The following is a 14,413-nucleotide window of genomic DNA, read 5'->3' as shown; positions in this document are numbered from 1 at the left end:
ATACAAAAACATTCATTTCAAACTATCACATAACTCCATATCAATCGAGTTCAGAGACCTTGCCAGTCAAAAAACTCACCAAAGCTTAAATTCGCTATAGAAAAGTCTTGAACCAGGCAGTCAACATTTGAGGTGAAGGTCTACCCTTATGGGTGTAGCAAAGCTTGAAGTGTAGGGGAATGAAGATTCTCGTTCGTTGGCTAGAACTGATTGCGAAATCTTGTTGGAGAATTGACAAGCTCTTGGATTTCCAATCTGCGGTTTTGAGAACCAACAAAACGATTGCGAAATCTTGTTGGAGAATTGACAAGCTCTTGGATTTCCAATCTGCGGTTTTGAGAACCAACAAAACTAACATAGTTTTTGCAAAAAGGCTGAAGAAGTTGGTGATCACCATAAGAATGGGTATTTAAAGGAACACGAAGTTGGTGCAAGCGTATAGCAGTAGAGATTTTAGCCATTGGAGGGATATGTTTTATGATTGGTTATATTTCAATATGTCAAGGGCAAGGTGAATCAACCATTGGTTGGTTAAGATATTGACATGAAGGGTGATATTGAGAAAGCTCTATGTTTTAAGAGTTTTGTGGAATGATTTGGGGCTTTTAGGTTTAAAAGGCTTGTAGATCCAAATTGATTGGATATTTCCCTAATTGGAACCAAAACAAGGTTTTGTACCAAGTTACAAGGTTGGGAGTTGAGCAATGGGCATAGTCGCTTTGTAAATGTGGGCTTATTTTAGCCTAAAAATAGTCACAGATGCCTGATTGAGTAGATTGGTTCTAAAAAGCACATATAGGGTTAGGGTAGGTTGAAGAAGAGCCAAGTGGGTATCCTAATATGCAATTTGTTTTAGGAGTCATTTGGAAAAGTTTTGAGTAAAGGATTGAATTTTGTTTTTGGAGGCCTATAGGCCTAATAGGATAGCATTTGGGGTTTGATCATTAGTTTGAGTACTTGAAACTTTGCAAGTGGATCCTTTTGGTGAGGGTGGGTTTATATAAGCCCTTAAAACCCTTGAGGGACATTGGAGAAGGATCTTGCATAGTTTGAGTCATTGGTTGCGTTTGTTGCACTATGAACATAAACATCTTTGGAGCAATTTGACAAGTTTGTCATAAAGTTGAAGGAGCCCCTAATCAGCTCTGCATCAGTTGAACATATTGGTGTGGTGTTTGACTTTTCCTCAGGAGTCAAAAGTTTAATTGTCTTGCTAACAGCATCTCTTCAATTGTTTGTATTACTATTGTGTTCCTTGTTAGAAAAATGTAGAATCTCTCTTTTTGAATGTGTTCAGAATTAGTATTGATATGACTTCCCTTGTTTGGTTGATTATTCAAGTCTTCAGTATTTCTTCCTGTAGCTTATCTTTTTGCACCATTTTTCATTACTTGAGAAACTTGATATGGCTTTGTCTGCTTCTTTTTTCCCCTTTTTCCATCTAGATTTTATGTAATTAAGAACCTACATCCCCATTTTTATGTCACTAGAGCTGGTTATTGCAACTTTTGATTAAATTGTCATAGTTTAAAATACCTGCGATATATTGCAGAACTCGCAATATATCACGCCTCAAACTGGTAGACGTTATTATCGCCACATATATTGGCCATGTTAAATTGCAAAAAATCGAGGCATTTTTTGGCTTGTTATTGCAGGTATACCACGACTTGGAAAGGTCAAAATTGTGACCTGTGATTTTTAGCTGACCTGTCAGCACAGTCAGCACAAACGGCAAACATTTATCCAAATGCAAAAGACAAAATGGAATTCCAAATGGCAAATACAATTAGGTTATCGGTCATTTACTAGCGCCAGCACTGCAATATCCTTTACATTATTTTTTTACCAAAATTGAATCTCCACAATGTTTCATATCAGGCCCTGCCAATAAGTGACAGATTATAATCATAAAAGCTCAAAGCTACAAAATGGAAGCTGGAGTGAAAAACGCTTAAGTTAAATTCAAACTCTTCAATATATGAAACATAAATTTACTATTTAGAGCCCACTCTCTGATTTTACTTCTTGTTCATCTTCTGATTACCACCATTCCATCATAGTGTAAGCATTTCAGTCAATTTGGATTTAATTTGTGTCTTTTTCATTGGCTCAGAGATCTCATTTCTTCAATTGCGGTTGGCAAAATTTCTTTAACCAAGTATGTCAGAATACTATAAATTAGTGTTTAACTCAAAACTTTGATTAATATGTGGTGGATGTCTCAGATCATTATATGTTCTAAAAATTTGGTGTGTAATTGTGTGTTTTTAAGAAAATGTATATTTTCAACTGTTCGATAAAAATGTCAACTTTTTGCTGAATTTTTTACGGTGTCTTTGCCGATTCCGACATTTTCAAATATTGCCAAAACCGAATTTTTAAACTATGATTGCAAGTGTTTCTTCACTATTGAAGAAAATATTTTAGAGTGCTCTGTGATTCATCTTTTCCTATCTAATTCATTTAACTTAAAAATCAAAAAAGGCGCTTACAAAATACAAAGTTTCTTGTCCATAAATTGGGCGTCCACTTGAGGGATTACTGTTTTTTGAGAACACAAGGGTCAGGTTAGAAAAGTGCAAAACAATGTGCAAACTAGCATCCATGAAAAAGAAAAGGCAACATATGGTTTCTAAAAAGGATATATAAAGTAAAACCCATTGAAGCAAAAAGGATACGGAAAATAAAATCCTTAGAAGCAAGATAATATTGATTTGGAATTTGATTGACAAAACATCTGAAAAGAGGGGTTTTCACAGGGAAGCCACACAAAGCAAAATCTATGGTTCAGAGCATACATGTACTACTCATTGAGTTGCAAAAATAGGCCGAGTTTTCTGGCCCGATGATTTTTTATGACTTTCAGTGTCACCAAAAACTTGTTAAATGTTTGGCGAAAACTCACCAAGTGCAAAAGCTCAGTCATAGTTTTGTATCAGCACTTAAATGCAAAAGACAGCCCAAATTAATTTAATTTCTCTTATCTGCACTTGTATTTTGTTGAGAGAGGAAAATTTTGAAGAGGATGACATCAATTATTTGGAAAGGTACACTATGGAGGAGGGGGTGAATTTTGATTTCACATTGGATGACATTGAGTTGAATGAGTAGTCATTGTTAGTGCCAGGAGAAGCTAGAGGCAAAGATACATTAGATATGGAGGACGAGCCACAGACTAAGCCAGACATACTGTGTGAGGAGGCACAATCATGTCCAGTGCTGACTTCTAGGAAGAAGATGATCTAATTGTAATGATGCATTTAGTTTTAGTTTTACATAATTTTTTTGCTATTTTGCTTCCAACCATCACAAAAATGCGATTTTGTTCCCACTGTGTTTAAATGTATGTAGGCTAACCTTGTATCTTTTGTGTTGTCATTTATTGTCTCATTGGATGCATCTTCTCATTGAGTTTTGCAAAAGAAATTGCATTTCTAATTAAATTTAAGCAATTTCTTAAGTTCCCAAGTTTTTTACCAAGTTTTTGCCGAATATTAGCTGAGTTTTTCCCAAATTATTTCTAAGCCTTGGTGATTTTTTTGGCTTTGCCGAGTTTTTTTAACTATATTTGATAGCTACATTACCAAATTCTTACCTAGCAACTCCAAAGTCTTGTCCGGTTTTTGCAAAAGTTTGGTCCTTGTCACATTTTTCCAAAAGTCTACCACAGACCTTCAAAGTCTGCCCAAATTCTGTCAGATGAACCCAGCACTTTTGCGTTTTTTATTTCAAATTCGCAAATCTGCAGCAGGACCTAGGCCGAATTTGACCAAAAAATGGAATTTATTTATCATCTTTAAAATTCTTGTATAGCCTATTTTAGTCAATTGAAGTTCGAACCCGCTTAACCCTAAAATAGACCACTAAAAGGGCCAAAAGGTAAAACATATGTCATTTAGACTAATTCATTAATATATATGGTGGTGTATTTTGCTATGTTGCTTTACTATTAGCATAGTGGTTTATGAACTTATTTTCTGCTGCATATATATACATATACGTCATATACATACACACATATTTTAAGAAAAGAAAAAAATGCTTTTGTATGGACAAACCCAAAACAAATTCAAATTCACCCCCAAAAAATGAATGAATTTCAAATGCAAATCTCAAACTTGCATCCGAACCCAAATCTGAGCCGGCAACTTAGTCTGAGAGTATATAAAAAGTGAACTTTACACGGTATTCATGATCAAGCTCTGGAATGAATCAAATGTTATTATGTTGCGAATCCAACAGTCCTGGTCCAAATTTCTTGCTTTATTTAAGTTTCTAGAGTTTGAAGACTTTGGTTGGAAATTGATCCTGCCATATTGTTTATCGAAGAAAAATGTTATGGTCATATATGAAACTTCCGATGCAAATGTTTTCTGCTAATCCATGGAATATGAGTACAACTCAAATAAATATCTAACAAAAAATGGAAATGGCTGCACAGGTTACTGCCTTGAAGCTGGCATTGTCATCTGCTGGCCGGGAACCATCTTCAGAATCTGATAATTTTAAGCCCTTAAGAAATCAGGCATTTGCAACGCCAGAGAAACTAGCAGAGTTAGTGGAAAAGGTCTATATTTATTCTTTCTTTTTAATTTAAGTTCTTATCAAACATTTAGACATTCAACATTTAACATTTATATTTAAGCAGAGTTTGTACTAGAATTAATGGTCCTCTTGAAAGTTAGATGAATCTAACCCTTCACTACGATGATTTATACTTTGTATTTTGCAAACTGACAATTGGCACTGTAGGTTGGCAGAGCAATTGCAGAGGATTTGCCAGGGGCAGTTTCAAAAATGAAACTTTACTTGCAAAATCCTTCTACTCGCTCTATTTTGTTCAAGCCAATCAAGTAAGTATCATGCAAATTTAAGTTTTAACAATTCTCTTTAGTATCTTGGATAAAACTCCTTCTGTGCTGAAGTGCTCCAAAAAAATGACTCTTTAACTAATGATTTTTCTTGAACACATAAGTCATTCATATTTTTACCATAACTCCATTTTTCTACTATCAATATAATAATTATGTTTTATGAGGAAATAAGTCTGCTGCTCTTGGTTGCTTGAAATTGAGTGGATAGGACATAATTGTCTGTTTTATAAGCATGCATTAAACATTTGATACAGATCGCCTGCAACAGAGAAACTGATTAGGATCTTACTTGGATCTTACTATGATAGTAAGTTAGGTTTTTACTTATCTCTAACAAGTCTGTACTTCAACTTGCAGGACAAATATTGTTGAGGCACATTTACAGGTCTTGTCACTTATAAAATCTGAATATTCTGCAGAAGATATTGTTAAGACTGGCATGCGATCAATATCAGATCTACAGGCTTATCTTGATATGCTTGCTTAGCACAGATTTGAATAATGCCCTTGAATTCAAGTGAGCTCAAGCTTTAAAGGAACTGATACAGAACTTAGTCAAGCAAGAAGTATCTTAGGATTGTCTATTTAAGAGGGCTCTGAATTCATAAATTGAAAGATGTTGTCTATGTTGTAGAACTCAGCTAGATACATAGCGGTTTAATCAAATAATTTATCATTGCTTCAGTCAAAATGTTTTCTACGAGGAGATCAACCAACGAACGGAATCTGGTTGAACAGTGTTTTTGATGTGATTGACTCTTTGACTTGAAGTTTTGATTTTGTATTTATTTTTGTTGAGGTAAAACTAAAAGAAGCATATTTTAAATTTTGTAATCTCCGTATTGAAGCTTTGCAATTAAGAGAACCCTTGATTAAATGCTAGAAGATATAATCAACTGGGGCATGGTGACATAGTCAACTAATTTCCCTGGCTTAAATTGGAGAGAATATTGCATGGGGTTGTGTCCCCATTTTAATCTTGGAAACATACTGCCAGAAGTGGAGATCATGGAGGATGACTGAATATGTTTGGCTGTTCCTGAGTGCTCTCTATGAACAAACAACAAAACAAAAATGTGAAGGAGTGGCAGGCGTATAAGGCTGCACATCCCTCCTTTTTAAAACCCTATACCTAAAGAAATCATTTGTAGCTAACACAAGACATTAATTTTTCCATTTTGTCAGAAGAAGAGAAGAGAGAAAAGGAAAGAACAACAGTGACAAGAAGAGACGAGGAAGAGGGAATAGAACAATAACTAGAAGAGATAAGAAAGGAGTGGGAAAAAGAACAATACCAAAAAAGGAGGAGCATCTTTTCTAGCATAACCTGTAACAGAGAAACAGATCAGTTTGGGAGCTTACTATGATAGTAAGTTAGGTTTTTAGTATTTACTTATCTCTAACAAGTCTGTACTTCAACTTGCAGGACAAATATAGTTGAGGACATTTACAGGTCTTGTCACTTATAAAATTTGAATATTGTGCAGAAGATATTGTTAAGACTGACACGTGATCAATATCAGATCTGCAGGCTTACCTCATATGCTTGATTAGCACAAATTTGAATAATGCCCTTGAGGATCTTAAATTCAAGTGAGCTCAAGCTTTGAAGGAACCGATACAGAACTTAGTCAAGCAAGAAGTATCTTGGTATTGACTATTAAAGAGGGCTCCTAAGTCATAAATTGAAAGATGTTGTCCATGTTGTGGAACTCAGCTAGAATCATAGCTGTTTAATCAAATAATCTGCCATTGCTTCAGTTAAAATGTTCCCTACAATTAGATCAACCAATTAATGCAATCTGATTGAACAGTATTTTTTTGATGTTGTAATTGATTCTTTAACTTGAAGTTTGATTTTGTACTTATTTTTGTTGAGGTAAAATAAGTTTTTTAAATTTTTTTTGCAAACTCTCTATTGAAGCTGTGCAATTAAGAGCACCCTTGACTAAATGCTAGAAGATTTAATCAACTGTGGCATGGCAGTATAATGAATTAATTTGCCCTGGCGTTAATTGTAGAGAATATTGCATGGGGATTTGTCCCCATATTTTATCTTCAAAATATACTTCCAGAGGTGGAGATCGTGGGGGATGACTGAATATATTTAGTTGTTCCCAAATGCTCCTTATGAACAGAAAACAAAACAAAAAAGTAAAGGAGTCCCAGGCCCATTAAGGCTGCACATCCCTCCTTTTCAAAATCCTATAGAAACCATTTATAGCTGATACAAGACATTAATTTTTCCATTTTGTGACAAGAAGAGAAGACAGGAGAGGAGAAGAAGAGATGAGACGGAGAGGGAAGATAACAATAGCAAGAAGAGAAGAAGGGAGAGGGAAACATAACAAAACCAAAAAAGTGTCAATAGCTTGATAGATGAGGTAAATATGGCATCCAATGTCTTTCTTCAATTTCTTTATAAATTTTTTCTTTTTGACAAACTATTTTTCCTTTTCTTTGCCATTTCTCCCACAAAAAGAAGACGAACCGTAGAGTGGGTTTTAGTCCAGACCTTGATATTGCACAAATAGACCAAACAAGCGTCAAGGGTTCTTAAGGGTGTGGGTGTCTTATAGGTGAAATGGGAACCCTTATATTTTTCTAAAAGCTTATTCAAATGGCCCATTTAGTGCCACCAAAACCTTTTTGCAATATATAACAACTTCAAACACAAGCTACCAAATTGTTGGGGAGTTGACATAGGTCGTGCACAACAAGGATTTGAAAGTGACCTATGCAAGTTAGGATTTCTAAAAATTATCTATCGAAGTTGCCGAGACAAGAGCTAAGGATCTATTGTTAGAATCTATACAATCTCTAATACTTGTGGATGTTGATGCTCAATGGGGAGATGATTCTGCCAAAGGAACTAAAGTCTACTAATAATAAGCCAAACACAATTATAAGGATGGTGAACTCACAAACATAAGAAGAGAAAGATGATGCAGTGCTAACCTTTTTTCTTCTTCTTCTTCTTTTCTTTTTTTTTGCCATTGTCATCTCATTTTTATGTGGTCTATTCTTGGTATTTTGGAAACTTACTGAGATACCATAACCTATGCACCATACTTCTTGATAGACAATATTCAAAACATAGTTTATTGATTGAGGATAATAAACTTTGGCTCAAAACTTGTTGCTTAATTCTCATGGATAAGTCAAATGATGTCAAGCATTGATCACTAATCAACTTCATAGTTACGTGCATGGTTGACAAATTTTTCTTAAAACTATTTAGTACTTAGTGAAGTGCCATGGTGCAAACACTCCAAATTTTAAACTTGAAAGTGGGTTGCAGAGGAGGTTGAGGTTGTGATCACAAATGATGTACAATTTGGGATTGGCTCATCACATGTTTGTGTGCTCATTGTCTACAAGAACACATTTTAGGATCTCATTAGTTCATATTTGAACGTTACATCCAAAGGCATTAGATCTAGTTTTGATGAAAGCAATTGTATCGAAAACTGGACATTAAAATGTTCATTCATAACCATATTTTAATTATTCTATTTTATAGTTTTATTAAGGAAATCACTCCTCAAACCTGTGAAGGCTAGACATGTCAATTTCTTATCTAACTAGAAAAGATGTTTGAGGTGGAGAAGTCTACAAATTATGATGGCTAATTTTGAGTTACGTAGGCAAGTAGAGGCCAACATAGCTTAAGGAAAGAGTGTGAGGTAAAATAATTTGAAGGTGACTAGTTTGCTATGGAGTAAGAAATTTATAGTGTTTGTAACTTGTATGTTTTTAAATTTCCTTTTATAATTATATATTTAAAAAAATAGCTTTCAATGATTATTTGTGTGTCAAATCAAGTTTGATGATTTTGTTTGCAAATACGTCGCTTCTGACCCATTATGTGAGAAGAAAACTAAAGTATATCTTGATTGAAACATTTATTTGTACAACTATACAAAAAAATGCCTCATGAAAAATTATATACATTCAAGATTTGAAAAAGAAATAAAGTGCATAAATTTTGGCAAACTTTTTAGGCACATCTTAGTTGCATGTCTTTAAATCTTCATGTCTTCACACCTCAACGCCGCAAATTGCAAATTCTCCTCTCTTCTATCTTTCTTCTCTTGACAAGCTAATTGCTAAACACACTCCCTTGTGCAATTCTTTGGAGCACTATGCAAATTTATTTAATAACTTTGTTGTAGTTGACTACTCAAAAGAATTATAAAAGGAAGACTGTTTGAAATAGGAACATATAGGGTGTAGGACAATCCCGAATCATGTAAAATATTGATACTTTATTTTTTGTTAAGACAAGGTGAATAAAAATAAACACAAGCATTTATAAGTCTCTATGCACCTAGGAAATTGTCTAAGAGGACATTAGGAGGTTGAAAAAATGAGAAAACTGAAGCCTAAAAGATTGCCCTCATATTGCATTATAAGCGATATTTATAATAGTGTGACTACAACCATGAGCTTTATGTGGCACTTGTGGTATAACAACTTACAAACAAACTACACAAATATGCTAAGATTTCAACAACAAAAAATTGTACGAGTAATATGAATATCCAACAAAAAGATTTTAATATTCAAAACTTATGTATATTACAATTGTCATGAGTGGATATATTTTCCCATTATTCATAATGCAACACCCATAAATTGCCCATCTTGGCATCCCCATTAGAAAGGTTGGTCATGCTAAGAGTGATCAAAAAATACACTTTTTAAGGAGCTTGAAATGGGAATTTTAGGTCTCCTTAAATGCCATTTTGGAGAGTTCTAGAAACTTTCATGGGCTAGGTGTTGCATGTAATATACCAAATATGGAATTGATATTACCATGATAACCATTTGTTGATGACATGTAGTAAGATCCATTAATAATAGAAGAACAATACCATAGTAAACACGACACATTCAATGTTAGAATGCTACCTTTTTTTTAATAATAGCAAAGTCTTACATTATCATCAATACCAACACACCCCCAATGGTTTCAAAAAACCTTTGTATAGAGGACTAATTCTCCATCCCCACGCCAAAAAAAAGTTACAAAAAAATAAAAGTTGTCTTCTAAATGATCAAAATTAGAATGAGCTAGTCTAGCAAAAAGTCTTCCTACTGGACAAGTGAGAAGACATCCTTGGAGCAGTAGATGTGGTAGCCTGTATAGGTGGTTGTTAGAGCAGTTTCAAATCCCTCTCTATAGGTAGTTTCTTTGTTTGTGTCACCTACATCCATCCTATCTTTTTGTACTATGGCAACTTGGTCTTCAATCTCTTATTGTACAAACTTCTTGTGTCAATTCCCCTTCTAGCTCATGTGTCCTTCCTCCAAGAGAGCCCATTCTGTTTATGTTTTGGCACCATGCTAAGTGGCGATCTTGAGAACAAAAAATGTAGCTCTAAATGTTTCCTCCGTGTGTGAAAGGGTATAGATCATCTCAAGTGACCAGTGTGGGTCTAGAACATGTGAGGAGCCTTTCATTCTTCTACACTATCTTCATTATTTGATCATTTGTGCCCTATCAAAAGCTCCTAAAAGTCACTATGGCATCCCTCCCCCATGAATTGGAGTAATGCCTTTGTTGTTATAATAATGGATCCTATATCTAACTCCTTGGCTTGATCAATCATTTCTTGAGTGGTGCTTGTCATGGCCTTTAACTTTGCTAGGATTCGTTGTGTAGAATCCCCAAACCATGGAATCTGGCTATCTATACTACCACACTCCATCACTCCACCCTCTTGCTCTCCCACTATTGGCTCCATACTTTTGTGCCTTCCACTTCAGGCTCGTGGGCCATCTCGTCAAGTTGTCCCATCATCAAGTTTGGTGAGGGTGGGGGTATGTCCACTCCCATCTAAAACTTGTCCAATAAATTGTCAGCTTCAACATTCTTGCCAAGTGCCTCTCTGCCATCTATTCTAGTATGGGTAGTGGTGATAATAGTAGATGACATGATAATGCGGGTTGGTGGTGTTCTTGTAGTCGTCACTACAAGTGCAATTGGCTGCACTATTTCCATTTACTATGAAGTAGTGATGTTGATGGTATGGGAAGCCTTCTCATTTTCCCTTCGGATCCACTACCTTAGCATGCATAATCTGTTATATTGGAACTAGATGTGCTACTGAGGATAGTTGGGGTGAGGTGAACAATATCCTCTTGGCTCCCGAGTTGTAAAAGGGTGGCATGTTCCCTATTCCCACACTAGTCATACTCGTAGATGTCAACCCGAACCCAACTTTTCCCTAGAGAGCTCTCATGCCTACTTCACTGCTAGTGCCAAATCCACTACCAAATTCATCGTCAATTGCATTACCATGTGTTGTGCAAGATTCATTGTCTGTGTTGTGCCCAGTCTGCTATGTCTTTGTTCCTTTTGCATTGTCATATCACCTTCTCCTACCTCTATCTTGGGCATAGATCCAAGTTAGGGTCCCTCCCTCCTTTGTGTATGAGCTTCCTATCTTCTCTACCTTTGTACACTCATCCTCCTATACATGTATGAGCTCCTTATTTTCTCTACATGTATGCTACCTCCCTCTTTCATGTATGAGATCCTTGTTTCTTTTATGAGAGCTCTCATTCCTTGTGTATGGGTTGTGCCTAAATTTCTTCCTTCACCAAGTTATGGTCTTTGCGTCCTTTAGACTTTAAGTCTTTATAACACTCCAATGATAGGGTTAGGTTCCCCTTACCTATTTTACTTTTCCATTTCTTTATAAATTTGTTCACTCCAATCCTTTTAATTTCCTTTCTTCACTTCTTCTAACTTTAATAATATTCTTTTTCTCTTAGAGTGTACCTTGTATTCCCCTTTTCTTTTCAAATTCTTGGTATTTTTTGGTTTGTAAGCACTTTCCTTTGCATATGTTAGAGAGCTTTTTGTGACTTCCTTTATTTTCCTTTTGTACCATGTGCAATTTTGTTGTGGGCCCCTTTGCTTTCTATCTCTTCTTTCTTTTGTTTTCCTCCTATTTCTTCATGACTTTAGACCTTTACCTCTAATGCGTATTGCCACATATAAGTACCCAAATATGACTAGTAGCACTTATTTTCACAACATGTTCCCAAATGTTCTAGATCAAAGATATTGTCCACCAGAGGAGCCAATCCTACTCCTCTAAAACTCTCGTCTAAATATCATCTTGCATATTTCTACGACCTACAACTTCTTCCCCATTTACTATTGGATTTTCTGCTTGGTTAAGGATCACTCGCCATTCATAGATGAACAAATCATTCGTTTTTACCCATTGCCTTCAGGTGTGGTCGCAAAGTTGCACCATATTCCTCCAAGTCGATCTCTTCCTCTCTATCCTCCTTAGTTGCCTACTTGTTTGTTTCTTCTTCCTATGGTTTCTAGTTGACATCATATACAATGAAACCTTCTCTTCTTCCCTCATGAGATTTTGTTAATTTCTACTAACAACTAATTCTTACCCACAATGTAGTAGGGCAAAACTAAGTGTTGGTAAGATGTTTGTGAACTCAATAGAGTCACTACTCCTTCAAGATGTTTCCTTATTCATGGTGGGGCATGTAAAATATCGTATGCTTAAATTTTAGGAATTCTTTATTCTATGAGATAAGAATTGTATCGAATTGTATTTTTAAACTATTTACCTGTAATAGCATAGAGATGAAAATGTTTGAAGTTCAGTTGCCCCTCATGAGTTTACTTTTCACTAGGTCCACTATACATCTCCATTTTGAGTTGACGATAAAAGTTTTCTTCATAATACTACTATTACTCTTACTACATATACTTTTCATTGTTTATTTGTTAGGTTTTCCCACAAATAAGCGCCAATAACTATTTCTTGTCCCTTGTACTCGTCTTGGAAAAAAACATTTTTTGGTTAGTGCTCTCTATTTGGTACCCCTAACAATTTATTGAAGTCCTTTGGGGAATTAGCTACTATGACATTCTATTGCAAATGTTGAATAGTAGATTTGTGCATCCTTTAATCATATTCATGCACCATAGTTCCTAAAATCAGCTTAAATTATTTTAAATAAAAATTAGCCATGAAAAATATTTTTTCATCCTCAGACTATGCAACTTTTAGTTGATGATTGTCATCCTTTGTGCATTTCCCACTAGTATCTGCATTCAATTCCAAATTTTTTGAATGTGATACTAGTTGTTTTAGCGCTATCCATCTTGCCTTTATCACTCTTTTTCTTGCTTGAAGTTCCCATTATATCATTTATTGTTGTCTTTCTCATAACTGACCTTTCGTAACCAACAAGAAAATTGTCTTTGCTAGGGTCTCGAAGCTACCCTTCACCATCTGGTGAACATTGTACACTAGTTGCCTCCTCCTTATGCGTATTGATCTCCTATTACACACACTTTGTAAGTATCTCCTTATTTCCACCCCGTGCAAGTATCTCCTAATTGGTAAAAGTGAATGATATTGTAAACCTTGTGCACCCCCACATACACCTCCAAGATAGTGCACCTCGCATGCCCCTACTTATGCCATCTAGAATTAGTTTTAACCTCATATGAACTATGTACGAGATGTCAATGACTCCTCTCCTACGTAGTAGAGGTTGGATTCTTCTATATGTCATTGGCTTCTTCCTTGGGTTTTCTTTTTCATATGTCCTGCCTACTTTGCATACATGTTTCGTATCTTCTTCATGTGCATACACCCTTCCTCATCTACGCAAGGTCTCCTTATCTTCTCCACCTATGTATGCCCTCCCTCCTTCGTGTATGTACTTCCTCTCTTCTTTGCCTATGTACACTCACCCTCCTATACATGTACAAGATCCTTTTCTTCTCCATACATATGCTCCCTTTTTCACATATGAGATCTTCCTTTCCTCTATGAGAGATCTTGTTCTTTGTGTATGGGTCGTGCCTAAATTTCTTCCTTTTTATCTCTACAAAATCCTTTTCCATTTCTTAAATATTTTTTTTCACTCCAATCCTTTTAATTTCCTTTCTTTCACTTCTTCTAACTTTAATAATATTCTTTTTCTCATGGAGTGCACCTTTTATTCCCTTTTTCCTTTGCAATTCCTAGTGTTTTTTTGGTTTGTAAGCACTTTCCTTTGCATACATTAGAGAGCTTTTTGTGCCTTCCTTTTTTTTTTCGTTTTGTACCGTGTGCAATTTCGTTATGGGCCTCTTTGCTATTTCCTCTTTCTTTTATTTTTCTCCTTTTACTTCATGACTTTAGACCTTTACCTATAACACGTACTGTCACATATAAGTGCCTAAATATGACTAGTAACACTTATTTTCACAACATGTTTCCAAATGTTCTAGATCAAAGATATTGTCTACTAGAGGAGCCAATCATACTCTGAAACTCCCATCTATTTATCTTTTTTCATATTTCTAGTATAAAACTGCTTCTTCCCCATTTACTATTGGATGTTTTGCTTGGTTAAGGATCACTCACCATTCATAGATGAATAAATCATTCACTTTTACCACTACCTTCAAGTGTGGTCCCAAAGTTGCACCATATTCCTCCAAGTCAATCTCTTCCTCTCTGTCATCCTTAGACCTATCCTCCTTAATTGCCTAC

At 35.4% G+C, this 14,413-nt stretch overlaps 1 protein-coding gene across 3 annotated transcripts in view; it reads left to right on the top strand.

Moving 5' to 3' along the window:
* The window catches only part of LOC149568450 (sec34-like family protein), a 210,024-nt gene extending 204,313 nt beyond the window's left edge, over nt 1-5,711 (top strand). For all 3 annotated transcript variants that reach the window (XM_089821373.1, XM_089821374.1, XM_089821375.1), the window contains 3 exons: nt 4,445-4,570; nt 4,756-4,856; nt 5,235-5,711. In XM_089821373.1, the coding sequence (XP_089677499.1) occupies nt 4,445-4,570; nt 4,756-4,856; nt 5,235-5,364 (357 nt within the window). In that variant the 3' untranslated portion in view covers nt 5,365-5,711. The remainder of the gene's footprint in view (nt 1-4,444; nt 4,571-4,755; nt 4,857-5,234) is intronic.
* The last annotated feature ends 8,702 nt before the right edge of the window (nt 5,712-14,413 follow it).

The sequence above is a fragment of the Cupressus sempervirens genome, chromosome 3 (assembly GCF_028749045.1).
Source record: "Cupressus sempervirens isolate cs-2001-9-10 chromosome 3, ASM2874904v1, whole genome shotgun sequence".
In the NCBI taxonomy this organism is placed as follows: domain Eukaryota; kingdom Viridiplantae; phylum Streptophyta; class Pinopsida; order Cupressales; family Cupressaceae; genus Cupressus; species Cupressus sempervirens.
Note: the sequence above shows the minus strand (reverse complement) of the source record. Positions and strands in the feature narration are given on the sequence as shown.